The 17,125-nt window shown below is 36.9% G+C and overlaps 1 protein-coding gene across 1 annotated transcript in view; it reads right to left on the bottom strand.

Annotated features, from left to right (window-relative positions):
- HSD17B4 (hydroxysteroid 17-beta dehydrogenase 4) overlaps positions 1–17,125 on the bottom strand; it is an 87,092-nt gene that overhangs the window by 4,320 nt on the left and 65,647 nt on the right. Inside the window, exons 21-23 of the mRNA XM_028149692.2 lie at positions 16,900–16,986; positions 15,627–15,765; positions 4,318–4,445 (exon numbers count right to left, since the gene is read on the bottom strand). Of these exons, the coding sequence (XP_028005493.2) occupies positions 4,318–4,445; positions 15,627–15,765; positions 16,900–16,986 (354 nt within the window). The remainder of the gene's footprint in view (positions 1–4,317; positions 4,446–15,626; positions 15,766–16,899; positions 16,987–17,125) is intronic.

Consider the following 17,125-nt stretch of genomic DNA (forward strand, 5'->3'; position numbering starts at 1 on the left):
TCCTAGGTTAAAGGGAATACCTTATGAAGTCTGACATGCAGAAGCTTTTAATTTCTACACAGTCTAAACTACTGCTATTGAGTTTTGTTCCTTATTTCTATCTTTGCCTTCGCCTACTCAAGTATTAACTGAATGACTACAGTATACTAGGCAATATTCTAGGCTTCAACATAGACAATCTCCCTGTTCTTAATGGAGTGCATATTATAGTAGGGGAATCAAAAAATAAAATGTAAGCACAGACTTTAAGACTGGGAGCAGTAAGACCAGTTAGGAAGCTCTTTAGTAAGCCAGGTGAGATGATGGATGTTTGGATCCTGGTGATATCCCTGGTGGTGAAGAGAAGATGAATTTAAGGTATATTTTTGAGAGAAAGATCAGGCAGAATTAAGTACAGAAAGGATACAGAGGTATAGAAGGAAGCCAAGACAATTCTTATATTACTGAGCATATAAATTTGGGTAGAGAGAACCGGCATTTCCTGAAAAGGAAAAGACTATGGAGAAAATTAAATCATTGAGTTCTACACTGGACACAGACATAGTAAGTTTGAGATGCCAGTAAGATTTCCCATTCAAGAGGTCAAGTAGGGAGCTGATTCTATCACTATGGAACTCAGAGAAGACAACTGAGTGAGACATTTAAATCTGTGAGTTGTCACCCTAGCTGGTTTGGCTCAATGGATAGAGCATTGGCCTGTGGACTGAAGGGTCCCAGGTTCAATTCTGGTCAAGGGCACATGCCTGTGTGTGGGCTCAATCCCCAGTAGGCAGCCAATCAATGATTCTCTCTCATCATTGATGTTTCTATCTTTCTCTCTCCCTTCCTCTCTGAAATCAATAAAAAAAAAAATTAAATCTGTGAGTTGTCAACTTATAGACAGATTTAAATACTATAGGATGCATGGACTATTTAAGGAGAGTGTTCTTTAAAAAAGAGCTGTGAAATGAACCCTGAGAAACACCAAAATTTAATGGATGGGGTAGAAGGTATCAAAGAAGGTCAGGAATAGCTAAAGGTGAAGGAAGCAAAACAGGAGAATATGGTGTCATGAAATTCAAGGGATGAAATAAATTATTTCAAGAAACTGATGATCAAATGAGTTGAATGTTCCTGGAAAGTTGAGTAAGACATAGAGAAATATTCATTGGAATTAGTAAAACAGTGGTCATCAGTGACCTTCACAACAACAGTATCAGATGCAGAAGTCAGATAAGAAAGGGCAGAAGAACAAAGTCAAAACAGAATGTTTAAACCTGTGCTGTACAATAAAGTAGCCACTAGCACATGTGGCTAGTGAGCACTTGACATATCATTAGTCCTGGCTGAGATGTACTATGAGGATAAAATACACACAGGATTTCAAAGAGTTAGTATTTTAAAAAAGGATATAAAATATTCCATCATTATTTTTAATATTGATTCCATGTTGAAATACTTGAATGTACTGAGTTAAATAAAATACATTAGTCCTTGAACAGCATGGGTTTTAACTGTGCAGGTGGACTTATATAACCTTATATAACCAGGTTTTTTCCAATAAATTTATAGTCAGGCCTCCGCTACCATGGGTGTGAAACCTGGGGATAGAGGGCCAACTGTACATTTATAATGATGATAAATAGCATTGAGGTTGGAGAGAAGGTAATAGAACCAAATGAGTTTAGAAAACCCCTGATACTAATTAGCATTTTTCTAAGGATTATCATTAACCTTTTGCACTCAGATGTTGAGTGTGACTCGACACGGTTAGCATCAGTAGCAGCTCGTATGTATTTGAAATATAAAAAAATCCAAATAAATAAGTTTGTATGAAAAGAAACTCCAGTTTTTTATTCTACTGCCGCGCTTTGTAAAATCTGGGGTATTTAAAAAATTAAATCCCGAGTAGAATAAAGGAATCAAGAAAAAAGCAAGCGAGTGCAAAGGGTTAAGAATAAGAAATACCTAGGTTTTCATCAAGTTTTTGCTTCTGCTTTTATTTTTTACACAATTCCATTCAGTATGGTATTGACTTAGATATATGGAATAACATAAAGCACTACCATTTCCTAAGCAGCTGCCCAGTATCATTCACTGAATAATCCATTTCCCCCCAAAGGTCTGTTATTCCTAGCAATTATATAAATGTTTCCTTAATCCTACATTTAATCTTTATATACAGACATCTCAAGTATATATAATATATCTAAAAAATAACTTTTAATTACCTATTCTCTCCCCCAAAGGCAATTTCCACTCAGCAGATGCTGTCATTCCACAGCTCAGTGGCTTCCATTCACACATAAGACCTGAACTCCTTACCAAACTCTATAGAGTCCTGTGTGATCCAGCCTTGGCCTATTCTCCCATCTCACATCCTCCCACTCTCCCCACTGCTCATTTACTATCACTGGCCTCCTCACAGTTACATACACTTAATACGTAATCCTACTCCTGCCTCAAGCCTCTGCACTGGCTGTTTCCTTAACCTTACAGCTCAGCCCTCACTTTGTTCAGGCTGTTTTGGACAACCTTATCTAAAATAGTTCCTCTATCCTGTCACACTGTAATCCAGGGTTGGCAAACTAGAGCCTGTGGGCCAATACTACTCTGCTGTCTGTTTTGTAAGTAAAGTTACACTGGAATACAGCCACATCCATTTGTTCACATATGATCTATGGCTATGTTAATGCTACAATGGCAGAACTGAGTGGGTAAAACAGAGACCATCTGGCCTGCAAAGCCTAAAATATTTACATTGGGACCCTATACAGAAAGTTTGCCAACCATCACCCTAATCCATTACTCTGACTTAATTTTCTTCATACCTGAAATTATATTTCTTTTCCACTCACCTCTAGAACTAAGCTCCGCACAGTTGGGGCACTATCTTATCTAGCCACCCCTAGAACTCGAATATGAGTAGGTACTAAATAAATTCCTGGGAAGGAATAATCTGAGAACTCATTCAGTACCAAGGACTTACTAAGCTCTTCACATATACTATTGGATTTAGTTATCATCACAACGCTTTGGGATTATAATCATTCATTTTACCAATAAGGAAATTCAAGTTTAGAGAGTAAGTGGCAGGGCTAAGATTTAAACTCAGATATATCTGATGAAAAACAACATATACTTTACTGTACTACCTGACAATTCTTTTCAAATTATTTTACAATTCTTTTTAAATTAGTCTTTCTATCCAGAAAAAACGAACATTTTCCATTTATTCAAATTGCTCTGTTCCTTGTAAGGTTCTATAGTTTTCTTCAAATAAGCACTGCACTTTTCTTATTAGGGTGGTCATTCGTGTTTCTTAGTTTAGGTTGTAATTATAAACTAATTTTTAAAAATTATATCTTTAGCTGGTTTTGCTGCTATGTGAAAACTACTTTAAATAGTTATTGTGCATTTAACCACTTCTTTGAACTCCTCTATTCTAAGAACCAACTAGTTGACTCTCTTGAGATTTCTAGCTACATAATCATGATTTGAAAATAACAAATTTTTCTATTCTACTCCATTCTAACTGCTACATCAGTTACTTTAATTTTGTGTGTTTGTAGATTGGGCCAAAAGTTTCAAAACAATACTAACTCATCATAGTCAGAAATGGCACTCTTGTCTTAATCATGGTTAATGGCACTCTTGTCTTAATCCACTATAATGTCGGACTCTAAATGTTTCACCTTCAATAAGACACTAGTGCCCGGCCAGTGTGGCTCAGTGGTTGAGCATTGGCCCATGAACCAGGAGGTCATGGTTCAATTCCCAGTCAGGGCACATGCCTGGGTTGCAGGCTTGGTTCCCAGGAGAGGGTGTGCAGGAGGCAGTCAATCAATGATTCAATCTCACAGATGTTTCTATCTCTCTATCCTTTTCCCTTCCTTTCTTTAAAATCAATAAAAATATATATTAAAAAAATAAGACACTAGCTGTTATACTCTATCCTTCTATTTCCAATTTTCAATGATGATTAAGACAAATTCTTAATCATATATCAGGAATGAATGCCTAATTTTATGAAATACCTAATATCATAGGGTTTTTCACCTTTGAATTAATGACCTAATATAATACAAAGTGTAGATGTGGGTTTTATATTGTTGATATGCTAAAGAATTCCACCAAAAGTTCAGTTTTAAAATGTGTCAGTTGAAACTCTACCAGAAAAATTCATGATCTGTCAACTCAGATATTGGTATCAACTGTGTCTTCTTCAGAGTTCTATGACTCTGCCTTATAAATCAGAATTTGGAAGTCAGCTAAAAACTGCAATTGTCAAACAGAAAGCAATAATAAAGAGAAAAATGAACATTTTACGAATATTACCTTTTGAGGGTCAAGCTTGCCAAGGACTACACCAATGAAATCATCATCTGAAAGTGTGATTGTTACATCAGCAGAGCCTTTTGCAGGGCCTTGATATACTTTTCCAGTACCATTTTTTAGGTCAACAGCTAGGGAAAATAGTAAAAAAACAATGTGGGTCATATTTTCTTCACAATATAGAGTAAAATAAACCAACTAAAATACAGACATTTTTACAGTTTCCAAGTTAAAGTGCTGCCTATTTATTCTAAATTAGATATCACTTGCCATTTGGAAAAAAATGTTTTTAATCCTTTATTTTTTGAGGTGGCCTTTTTATAAAGAAGTTCTCCAAAAAAGTCAAAACAGTATTTTTCCTCAGTGAAGAAGTTTACACAACAGAAACATTTTAATGTGGAATAATATAAGGAAATTAAGTTGGTGAAGTTTATATGGTTACAGCCTTTAGGTTCAAATACTCAACAAAGGAGGAAGCTCAATTTTAAAAGAGTTGAATGTTGGGGGAAGGGAATACATACTATAATTTCCTTTCAAATACCTGAATTCATCAAAATAGTCAACATAAATGTTTTAAAAATATTCTAATTAGTTTTGTTTTGATTTTATAAAATATTTATTGCCTTAATTATTGTGAGTAAACATTAAAATTTACTCCTTTTCCATTAAATGTTTCTGACAGAAGAATTAAGTGCCCCAGGCTGGGTAACTAGAAAGACTATTAGACCTTTACCTTCACTGCTCCCTGTATCACATGTATAGAGCTTCATGCCATAGTTCCACTTGAAAAAGTTTTAATTATCATATATATGAGTGATACCAGTCAGCCAGCAACCCGATTCTACTCCAGCTTCAGCCTCCTGAAGGTGATTTCTCTTGCTACAGTGAAGGAGCTGCAGTCACATCACTCTCCCTAAGGTGTATAAGGTACACTCCCAATTTAGGGTCAAGGAAAAGCTACACATACGTAAGAAAAACCCACAGTGCTTAACTACGTTCTGCTTAACCAAGCCTTGCTCCAAAGAGAAAATCAAATCACTCTAACTTTCCACAAAAGAGAATGCTATCAACTAAACTAAAAATATAATTTGATAGTAATGGTTATCTTGGGGAGGGGAAAGGGCTAAGGGAAGGGAACCTCTCTTCTTTGTATACTTCATTCGCTCACTTCATTGCTTCTAGTGTGGGTGTCAGACAATAGGCAAGGTACTACAAGTGAGGCATGAAAAGCATAGACTGTTCTTATTGAAATTTACATATTATGAATGTGTTTTCATGTATTATTTGTACTATAGTGAAAAGGAAAGAAAGGGAGGAAAAGAGGGAAGAAGACAGGAAGGGAGAATGGGGAATGAAGAAGGGAGAAAGGAAGGACTCTAAAGGGAAGCAAACCTCTAGCATTCAAAAACAACATTCATGGTTTAATTATTCACTAGTATTTCTAAGGCCCACTGTACATACTAGTCTTGCTCAGGAATAAAACTGTACCACACTCATCTCACTACTAAAGAGTGGTAGCAAGCCTCTTAGCTAATGAAGGTTCTTAGCTGTCTGCCTGCCCTCTCACTCACCTGGTTTTACGTGCTACTTCATAGCCATGACCTTTGTAAAGCAATAAAACTGTCTTCGGTGGAAATCTAGAAACTAATATTGATAAAATAAAAGAGCGCTAAGATGGGGAAAGTTCTTAGCATGATACACAAAGTTCTGCAGTGGCTCAGGTCACAGTCTACAACTTGCCTCTTGGGGAGAATCATCATCTGCCACCATCACTCTGAGTTTACAGACACCTGTAAGGTAACAGCTAATCTTAAATTAACATGAAGAAACAGATTGTATATATTTTATCTCAGTGGTACAGTTTATTTTAAATGCTTTATAAAATGACTTTAGCTTTGTATTTATATAGTCATTATGGCTCTAAAAGAGTCCATAAAAAGTTCAGTTATACATTACAGCATTAAACGGGGGAGGGAAAGGTGTTAGATGAGCACACGGCATTTGGAAACTTGGAGATCTTCGAAGGTCTTAGGATATGGACCTTACAAATCACAAAGGGATACCCTGGGAGAAAGAAGTTGTTTTGTGGATACCTTCTCCCCTTAAGATTATAAATTCTTTGCTGAAACAAGAGCATCTAGTTTTTATACCCACTTATGATTCCTTGAATAGAAAGTACTTAGTAACTATCTGTTAAATGGCTGATTAAAAAGCACCTGGAGGAAGCATCTCTATAAAAATAATGACAACAAACAAAAACTTAGGATAAAAGTAAAGATTTTTTTTTAAATCACACTAAGAAGGACACAACACTTTTTTGCTATTCCTGCCAAAAGTTAATAAATTCTAATAATCATGAAGAAACATCAAATAAATATAAACTGAGGAACATTCTACAACATAAGTGGCCTCTACTCTTCAAATATGTCAATGTCCTAGAAAATAAAAACAGACTGAGGAATTCATCCACGTTAACAGAGACTAGAGACCTGACAACTAAATGCAATATATGATCCGACATTGGACCCGAGCAGTTCTTACTTTTTCTTTCTTCATTTCTATTTTGTTATTCTTATTACTATTGTTATTCCTTTGCTATAAAGGACATTACTGAGGAAATTTGTGAAATATTAATAAGGTCTGTAGATTAAATAATACTGTATTATGTTAATTTCCTGATATTGATAATTATTCTATGCATACATATAAGAAAGCATTCTTAGGGGATGCTACCACATTATCTGGGATAAAGAGACATTGTGTCTACAAGTTACTTTCAAATGCTTCAAAAAAACAACAAAATGTACAATAAATAAGAAAATGGAATAAAATGTTAATTTGAAGAAACCGGGTGAAGGACAGCTATACATTCTCTGTATTATTCCTGCAATTTTTCTGTAAGCCTGAAATTATTTCAAAATTAAAAAAAAACTATGAAAAGATATTATTAAAATGAATTACACACACAGAAAAATGAAAAGCCATAATAGTTTTAAGTAATCTGTGTGTAAATGCACATGGCAAACAGTAAGGGGCTGTGATGGTAAGAGGGGAAGCAGCAACTGTTGCTAAGGGAAAGAATAACCTGAAGCAGACACCTCTCAAACAAGTAGGTCCCCATCCTAGACTGGACAGCATCTTCTTTCCAAAGATCATCTTTCAAATCTTGTCTATAAATACATGAGATGCTCATTTGGATCCCAACCCTAAATATGGGACCAACACCCTTAAGATTTCATTTATATCCACGCTGAGAAACCCTACAGGGGTTTCTGTTTCAACCACTACAACATGAGCAGCAACCCAAGAGCTAACGGTATCCTCAAGCATGAATGTATTCTGATCTTAAAAGAATGGCAGTTGCCCAAACTGTACATATTCTACCACATTCTGGCAAATTTCCAAGATCCAAAACAGATGACTTCTAACATGCAAAATAAAACACCTCTAACATCCATTCATTGTCACACAGTGCATAATGGATGCCTGGATTTAGGCCAAATAGGTAGACTTAGCACTACACCATTAGTTACAGTACACATTTTAAAAAAGCCAACTCACTTTATTATGCAGCTAACATTATTTAAGCAATAATGCATAGTATTTCTATAATCTTGCTATATAAATGTAAAATCCAATTATGTTCCTATAATGGAAAAGATTACAAATATGTAAAAGGAAACCAAATTTTCTTTAGGAGAAAAACAACCAAATTGCTCAATGCCAACCAGTTTAAACCTATCATCCTAAGGAACACAAATATATTTTTTAATCAGTAACAGTGTATCATTATTACATGAAAATAAATCTGTCTTTGTCAAAAGTTTCAGTTTTATAACTACTTTACAGCTATTAGATATAATCAAACAATAAACAAATCTTATTTGGGAACACAGGGCAACATTCATGTCTAGAGTTATAACAAATTGTATATTTAAAAATTGTTCGTCAGAGAAACCAAGATGGCGACATAGGTAAACACCTAAACTGCTGCCTCACACAACAATTTCAAAACTACAACTAAAAGACAAAACGGACATCATCCAGAACCACAGGAAGGCTGGCTAAGTGGAAATTCTACAACTAGAAGGAAATAGAAAAGCACACTGAGACTCACAGGAGCTGCAGGAGGCAGAGGTCCCAAGGCGCGTGTGCGTGGAGAGGGCTGGCAACTGAGTACGCAGCTGGCTTTCTCAAGCGGGAGGGAGAAAAAAGCTCCTGACTGCGCAGCACTCCAGTTCCGGGAAAGAATCTGGGGACCCAGACTCATTCGAGGAGAAACTGGACTGACTGGCAGCAGGCAGAACTCGAGGGCGGCTTTCTCTCAGAGGTGCTTGCAGTGATTATCACGGGACACTGAGACACAGGGGCCTATTAGGGCAGGGCTGATGGGAAACCAATGCTGTCTGCTCCGCCCTGAGACTCCACCCCATCCAAGCTGAGCACAGAGGCTTTTGCAAGTGTTGTCTCATAAAGGTGTCTCCAGCACAGAAGTTCTCCCAGCATAGACACAGCTGATCCTCACAGCCAATTGGCCTGGAGGTCAATTCCTCCCAGGGATACCAACAACAATCAAGGCTTAACTACAACAAGACCGTGCACACAGCCCATAAAGGGGTGCACCAAGAGTGTCCACCTCAGGTAACTGGGGAGGCTGAGCCACTGGGCCCTATAGGACACCTCGCACACAAAGCCACTCTATCAACTCAGGGAAGCAACCAAAATGTGGAGACAAAGAAACAGATCACAAATGAAAGAAATGGAGGAAAGCAAACTACTGGATATAGAGTCAAAACCATGGTTAAAAGGTTTTTCAAGAATTTTCTAGAAAAGGCTGATAAATTTAGCGAGACCCTCAAGGATATGAAAAATGACCAACTAGAAATTAAGCATAAACTGACTGAAATAAAAAATATTATACAGAGATCTAATAGCAGACTAGAGGATCGCAAGAATCAAGTCAAAGATTTGAAATACAAAGAAGCAAAAAACACTCAACCAGAAAAGCAAAAAGAATAAAAAAATATGAAGATAATGTAAGGAGCTCTGGGACAACTTCAAGCATACCAACATCCGAATTATGGGGGTGCCAGAAGAAGAGAGAGAGCAAGATACTGAAAACCTATTTGAAGAAATAATGACTGAAAACTTCCCCTACCTGGTGAAAGAAATAGACTTACAAGTCCAGGAAGCACAGAGAACCCCAAACAAAAGGAATCCAAAGAGGACCACACCAAGACACATCATAATTAAAATGCCAAGAGCAAAAGACAAAGAGAGAATCTTAAAAGCAGCAAGAGAAAAATAGTTAGTTACCTACAAGGGAGCACCCATACAACTGTCAGCTGATTTCTCAACAGAAACTATGCAGGCCAGAAGGGAGTGGCAAGAAATATTCAAAGTGATGAATAGCAAGAACCTACAACCAAGATTACTCTACCCAGCAAAGCTATCATTCAGAATTGAAGGTCAGATAAAGAGCTTCACAGATAAGAAAAAGCTAAAGGAGTTCATCACCACCAAACCAGTATTATATGAAATGCTGAAAGTATTCTTTAAGAAGAGGAAGAAGAATAAAAAGGTAAAGATAAAAATTAAGAACAACAAATACATATCTATCAACAAGTGAATCTAAAAAGCAAGTGAATAAAAAAACCTGATGAACAGAATAAACTGGTGAATATAATAGAATCAGGGGCAAAGAAAGGGAGTGGACTGACAATTCTCGGGGGGAAAGGGGTGTGGGGGATACGGGAAGAGACTGGACAAAAACAGTACACCTATGGATGAGGACAGTGGAGTGGGGGTAAGGGCAGAGGGTGGGATGGGAACTGGGTGGAGGGGAGCTATGGGGGGAAAAAGGAGAAACAATTGTAATAATCTGAACAATAAAGATTTATTAAATTAAAAATAAGTAAATAAATAAAAATTGTTGGTCAAATTCTAAGATGCTCACTTTATTTAGAGAAAAATGGAAATACTGGAGCCATCCTATCTAATAAAAGAGTAATGTGCAAATTGACTGTCACTCCAACACACAAGATGGCCACCCCCATATGGTCAAAGATGGCCGCCCCCATGTGGACACAAGATGGCCGCCACATGATGGCTGGCAGAGGAGGGCAGTTGGGGGTGACCTGGCCTGAAGGGGAGGACAGTTGGGAGGACTCAGGCCTACAGGGGAGGGCAGTTGGGGGGGATCAGGCCTGCAAGGGAGGGCAGTTAGGTGTGACCAGGCTGGCAGAGGAGGGCATTTGGGGGCAACCAGGCCTGCAGGGAAGGGCAGTTGGGGGGGACGAGGCCTGCAGGGGAGGGGAGTTTGGGGTGATCAGGCCTGCAGTGGAGGGCAGTTAGGGATGACCAGGCCTGCAGGGGAGGGCAGTTAGGGGTTACCAGGCCAGCAGGGGAGGTCAGTTGTGGGCAACCAGGCCTGCAGGGGAAGGCAGTTAGGGGTGACCAGACTGGCAAGGGAGGGCAGTTAGGTGTAACCAGGCCAGCAGGGGAGCAGTTAGGCATCAATCAGGCTGGCAGGGGAGTGGTTAGGGGGTGATCAGGCTGGCAGGCAGAAGCAGTTAGGGGCAATCAGGCAGGCAAGCAGGCGAGTGGTTGGAAGCCAGCAGTCCTGGATTGTTAATTAAACAGGCAGTTGGACATCCCTCTAGGGGTCCAAGATTCAAGAGGGTGCAGGCTGGGCTGAGGGACACATCCCCCCCCCCCCCCATGCACCAATTTCATGCACCGGGCCTCTAGTTATTCTATAAACCATGAACAGCAAATAACCTTGTAGGACCAACAAAGACTTCCTTCTATTCCCTCCTGTGTGCCACAAAGCAGAGTAGCAAAGCTAATGCTCTGAGTTCTAACTAATAGTTCCATGAACATGGTTTCCAGTTCTGTCTCTCGTTGTGAATAGTTCCCACAACCTAGGCCAGATCTCGGGCTGCTACAGCTTGGGTACCACAGCTTTCCATCTTTTCTCATAAACTGCTCTCTCATAGTTTCACCTCCTAGTAACACAATCAAAATCTTCAGTCATGCAGCTCAGCACTTCTGCATTAGCTGTCTCTTTCTCATTCTTCTTGTTTTTCTGACATTATTAGTAGCCCTAGCAGTCAATTCTATCTCAGCAATAGATCCACAAAGGCCCTTTCCTCTCCATTATTGCCATCACCTTAATAGAGGTCTTTCTTCCTTTTTATCTGCATTGTTTCCTTAACTCCAGTATTTTAAACTTTCCTGGTTTCTGTAGACCAAAAAACACATCTGTCTTTTCACATTTGTAATCCACAACCTAGCAGAGAACTTGGCACATAGTAAATACTCAAATATTTGTTGAATGAACCAATCCTCCCATCTGTAAAAGCCAACAACACCTTTCCCATGTCTCTGATCACTTCTGCTCTACCAGAATAATTTGTATATATGAATAGGTCCCAATTCCCTATTTAAACTCCTTTGGGCCAGATGTGTTTAAGAATTCAGAATTTTTCAGATTTTAGGAAGAAAATATGGTTCTTAAAACATGTATTACATATTATGTAAGACCTCCAACACTATAAACAAATATGTGGTTTCTATATTTGACTAACCAGATGAGATAAGGACAATCAGCGGCATTGTTAAGTTCTAGTCAGGTGTTGCCACCAATGAGTTATGAGAAAAAAAAACTCTCCATTTTTAGAGCTTTCAGTTTCTCGAATTGCAGATAAAAAAGTAACTGTGTTCTAATTTTCAGGAGCAGACTATTCTATAGGCCATATAAAGCCTCTGATTTTTTCATCTTCTTTATGCCTTCCTGTCATCTTTCATTTCCTCTGAATTTTTACTGTTGCTTAGGGACCCAAAGTGTTTACAAGGACAACTTTAGGCTGGATTCAATTAATAGTAATAAAATCATAAAATATACTACTTACTTATAAAATGTTTCAATTATATATTATTTCTGAATATTTCCCTCATACTAAACAGAAAATACATATTACTCTCCATACAATAAACTTATTGTTTTAAAAGAAGAAAAGGCACCAATTTCAGCACTTTCTTTAAAAGGCAGGCATCTGATTCCATCCAAAGCTGTGCATTTTACATGGCTTTTAGCACTTATTCAACACTTATGGAGTCAGGCTACAATGGGTTATAGATCATACTTGAAGTTAGAAATAAACTGATCCAGAGCTCTTTCTCAGTGTTCAACCCAAGGTCAAGTGGGAGGAGATACAGAATTAGAAATGACCATAACACAGTAAGATAACTGTGGTGAACAACAGGCTCTGTTCAAAGAGAATTCAGAGATTGTTTCTCCACCTGATATCTATTTTAAAAAAAAATATATATATATATATAGATATATATATATATAGATATATATATATATAGATTCAGAGAAGAAGGGAGAGGGAGAGAGAGATTAAAAACATCAATGATGAGAGAGAATCATTGATTGGTTGCCTTCTGCACACCCCACACTGGGGATCGAGGCTGCAAGCCAGACATGTGCCCTGACTGGGAATTAAACCCTGATCTCCTGGTTCATAAGTTGATGCTCAACCCCTGAGCCACATTGTCTGGGCTGGTATCTTTTACCTTTCCAAGCTAATCCAAGGATCTCTAGAAAAATAAAAAGCCAAAGGACAGCCTTTATTTAAAAGTGTAAAACAACTGAAGGTATATAGGCTATCTAAAAAAAAGTGTTCAGACATGTACAGGCAGTGAATTACATTTTGGAGTAAAAAAAAAAGAGAGACAAAAATCACTGTATTCCTGATATTATAATAAGTATTAACAGTGAAATAAGTAAGACAGGCTTCAATCTTGACCTTATCTACTTAAAGAAACACTATCTATGGACCATAATGTTTTAAGACTTCTAAAATAATACTCCATAATCAAACATTGTCTCCAGAGTTAGAAATAAGAAGCTGCAAGTGAGTATTGCAAGATACAGCTTCCTTCCCCAAAATACCTCACTGAGGCCATCTGGTTTCTCATGTAGATCAGGGCCTGCATTTCTCCATGACACATACTCTTGGCCCGCAGAAAAAAAAGGAAGGGCTCTCCAACCTCTCTCAGGTCATCTCAGTGACACAGAGGCCACTGACTTTCACCCGGCTCCTAGATGACCAGAACGGGCCTCAGGGAGGCCTAACTCCAAAGACACAGTTTATGACTTTTCCTCCTCCACAGCCAAAACCACCCCTAACCCAGTACTGACACAGAACCTTACTAACTCCATATTCAGACTAATTGGGTTTGCAAAGATTCGCCCCCCACATACATTCAGCCTGGAGATTTGTTGTTGGAGTTGTCTGGATGCTGGGTGAGGGAGTTAACAGGGAAAATGGGCATGATGCAGGATCTTTGGGTTGGAATGTGCCTTCCAGTCCACTGAGCCCAAACCCTTGTTCCTTGACTTGCTCAAGATCAGTCACTCATGCAGCTCCAGTGACACTTGAGGCCAGCCAAGGTACACTGAGTAGCTTAGCCCTGTTCTCTATAACTAGGTTCCAGTCTGCCAACATGTGAAGGCTGGGACAACTAGCAGCAATTTAACATATAAAAATATTTGATAATAAAGTATTTAGTAAAACATTTTAAAAACTGCTTTTTAGGGGTGGGGGGGGAAGTACCTTAGGTGTTCCCTAAATCAAATCATTCAATCATTTATTTCATGTCATTAGGTGTCAAGATGCAAAACAGAGGTGCCAAATGGAATCACCTTCTAAGAAACCATAAGCCAAAAGACCGAGATAGTTTCTTCTGCTGCCAGCTATTGCTACTTAATTCGGTGACATAAAGACTTTGAGAAAACAATAAAAAGAACTAAAAATACTTGCACAGCTGAGAATCTAATCAAATAACAGGAAGCAGATAACCAAAGAAAATGGTGAATCCTTTCAGAGAAAGCTTTAAGATCCAATTTCACTGTTAACTTGAAGAAGAGATGATAAGACCAACATAAGCCACAAGGCATCAATAATAAGTACTTATTAACAAGATTCCAATATTCCCATTTTTTCCAGTGGAAATATAAGGAAAAATCCCTTAGGTTAATTCAAGGTAATTTTTCTATGTAAGCACATTTTCTAATATTGCCTACAAGGAAATTGTCACCAAGATAAGGGGGAAATCTTAGTTGGTAATTGAAACTGTCTGCCAAGAGTGAGTCACTTATATACTTTATAAATCCCTTCAGAGTTCTGCCAACAGTGAGACAGACAGTTCCAGCACCTTTTCTCACTCATAGACCTCATTTCTCTTCTTCACCAATATCTTCAAAAGTCCTGTGCTTTATATTTATTACCCAACTTCCAATATACTGTCATCCATTGGGATAAAATTGAATTCCATCATGGATACATAGAAAGAAAAAGGGAAGGACAGAAAGACGAAAGAAAGGAAAGTGATGACACCTACATTTACAGTGTTAATCTATGGCGTTATTTAGAAAAATATTAGATACTCTGAAATTTGGGGGACCAAGAACATATTACATTTTTGGCTTCCTTTATACCCCTTCTGGATTAACGGCCTCTAAGTACAAATGTCTTCCAGAAGAACAATCATCAAAATGTTAACTGTGGATAGTAAAAGTACACATCATTTTCTTCTTTAAACCTTTCTATATCAAATATTATACAATGAACATACTCTGCCTAAAAGAAACAGCAACTGTTACATTAAAAAGAAATGTGTTTATAATGAATCAAAATTAATTGAATAAAAGTTCAAAATGATTTTTAGGAATATGTAATAGATTATTTCAAAAGTTACAGTTGATTTAGAGATGCACTTTAATTTTTTGGTCTAAATGAGCATTTATAGTGATCTTCAGTTGTAATGAGAAATAATCTGATTTTCAAGGCACTTAAATAGGCACCCTTAAATAAAAGTCTGATAATTAGGTAATAATCCAAATTACTAATGCTTTGGGATGAAGAAAACAACTTTAAAATTGTCAAAATATAATGACAGAAATATCTCATTTGACCTGACAAACTTGCTTTATATGTTTAAGAGAAATTTGAAGATTAGTTAGAGAAGCATACTGCTAAGATGACTGTTTAAAAGTAATAATTCAGGTGTTACAATAGAATATTTGAAACATATATTTTCATTTTAATTTATTCCCTACATCTCCAAATAACACATGTCTTTGGATAACATGAAGCCTAGTGTTCCCATTAAAAATAACTGACCTAAGAAGGTAGGATTTACCTACTTTCAAAGAGACAGGCTTTAACTATAACAAGGATTTTTATCTCTATTTACTAAGCATTACTTTAAAATATTTTAAAGTCAGGGATATAACTTACTCCACTTAGCTGCAACACTGCCACCTTTAGTGATATGCCACTCAAATACAGCATTTACTTTCTTCACCACCTCGTGCCCAACATCCTTAAGACGACGACCTATTTCCTCAAATACCAAAGCACTCTGAAGCTCCCCACCCTGGAAAAAAGAAAATTTAATTTTAAAAGTTACGTAAAAATGAGTCAAGGAGAAAAAGCATTACAAAATATATGTGCATAAAGGTGATTTTTCTAAAATCTACACCTAAATAAGGCAAACTAGTATGTTTTTTCTTTTTACTCCAGACTTCTTTCACACTTTTCTTAAATTCGTTCATTTCAACCAGAAATTCAGCCCTCTTAATAAGAGGTTTTTACTTTTATCAGAATTCAGAAATAATAGTTTAAAAGTAAATTAGGAAATAGACAACCTATATCCTAACTAACTTCAACAGGAAAATACAGGACAAATCAATCAACTTCTGTGGTCTTATTTCTTTATTTGTAAAATGCAATTAAATTATATGAAAACTGAATTTCTAGCTCTAAAACTTCATAAATTTTTTTATCTTAGAGACTTCTTGAGAGCTATTAATCGTCAGTTATTTAAGATCATAAGGTAAAGATATGAAAACCTCGACATTGCAAAATTAGTATTTTGGAGACAGAGAACATAAACGTTTTTATTAAGTCTCAGCATGCTAACAGAGAATAACAAAAATGTTTTTCCCTGGCTGGTGTGGCTCGGTTGCTTAGAGTGTCATTCTGTACACGAAAGACTGAAGGTTTGATTCCAGGCACGAGCCTAGGCTGCAGGTTCAATCCGCAGTCAGGGCACGTATGGTAGGTAACCATTCAATGTTTCTCTCTCACATAAAAAATGTTTTAATAAATAATACTATTGTTTTTATATTTGTATACAAAGCTTTATACAAACATTTAAATCAAGAAAAGTTTTAAGATATTTAATTTTTTCAGTTATTTTTCTCCAAAATATTGTTTACTTGACATTTCTCATTAAACAATTGATTTAGGTACTCTAAAACTAGAAAATTAATTATTTTATCTTGAAAGATACCCCAGTATTGCCTCCAAAGAATTTTTTTAAATGTATATGTTGTCAAAATATTCTTTTTATTCTAAGCAGTTTTGAATCGATGTCTTTTAATTCAAGAATTAAGAATCTTTCACAGCTCTTAATTTTCAAAAGTAGGCTGAACATTCTTAAAGTAATTCTAACAGAAATTCATTCAGAAATTAGGAGGTGGCTTGAATACCAGTTTTTATAACCTACCTCAGAAGGTGTCTTGGCTAAAACATCAGATGTTGGCACAAGATCCACATATGCATTTGAAATGACGATGTTTCCAGTTTCTTGGGTCTTATAAGGGGTACAAAAAGGAAAAATAAACCAATTCACTCTGATAATTCCAAAGCAAACACTTCATGTGAAATAGTATAAAGTTATTTAAAGAAAATTTACTTTTTCCCCCTCATATAAAAAAGAAAATAATCCAAAT

This window comes from Eptesicus fuscus, chromosome 4, assembly GCF_027574615.1.
Source record: "Eptesicus fuscus isolate TK198812 chromosome 4, DD_ASM_mEF_20220401, whole genome shotgun sequence".
NCBI classification, from domain to species: Eukaryota; Metazoa; Chordata; class Mammalia; order Chiroptera; family Vespertilionidae; genus Eptesicus; species Eptesicus fuscus.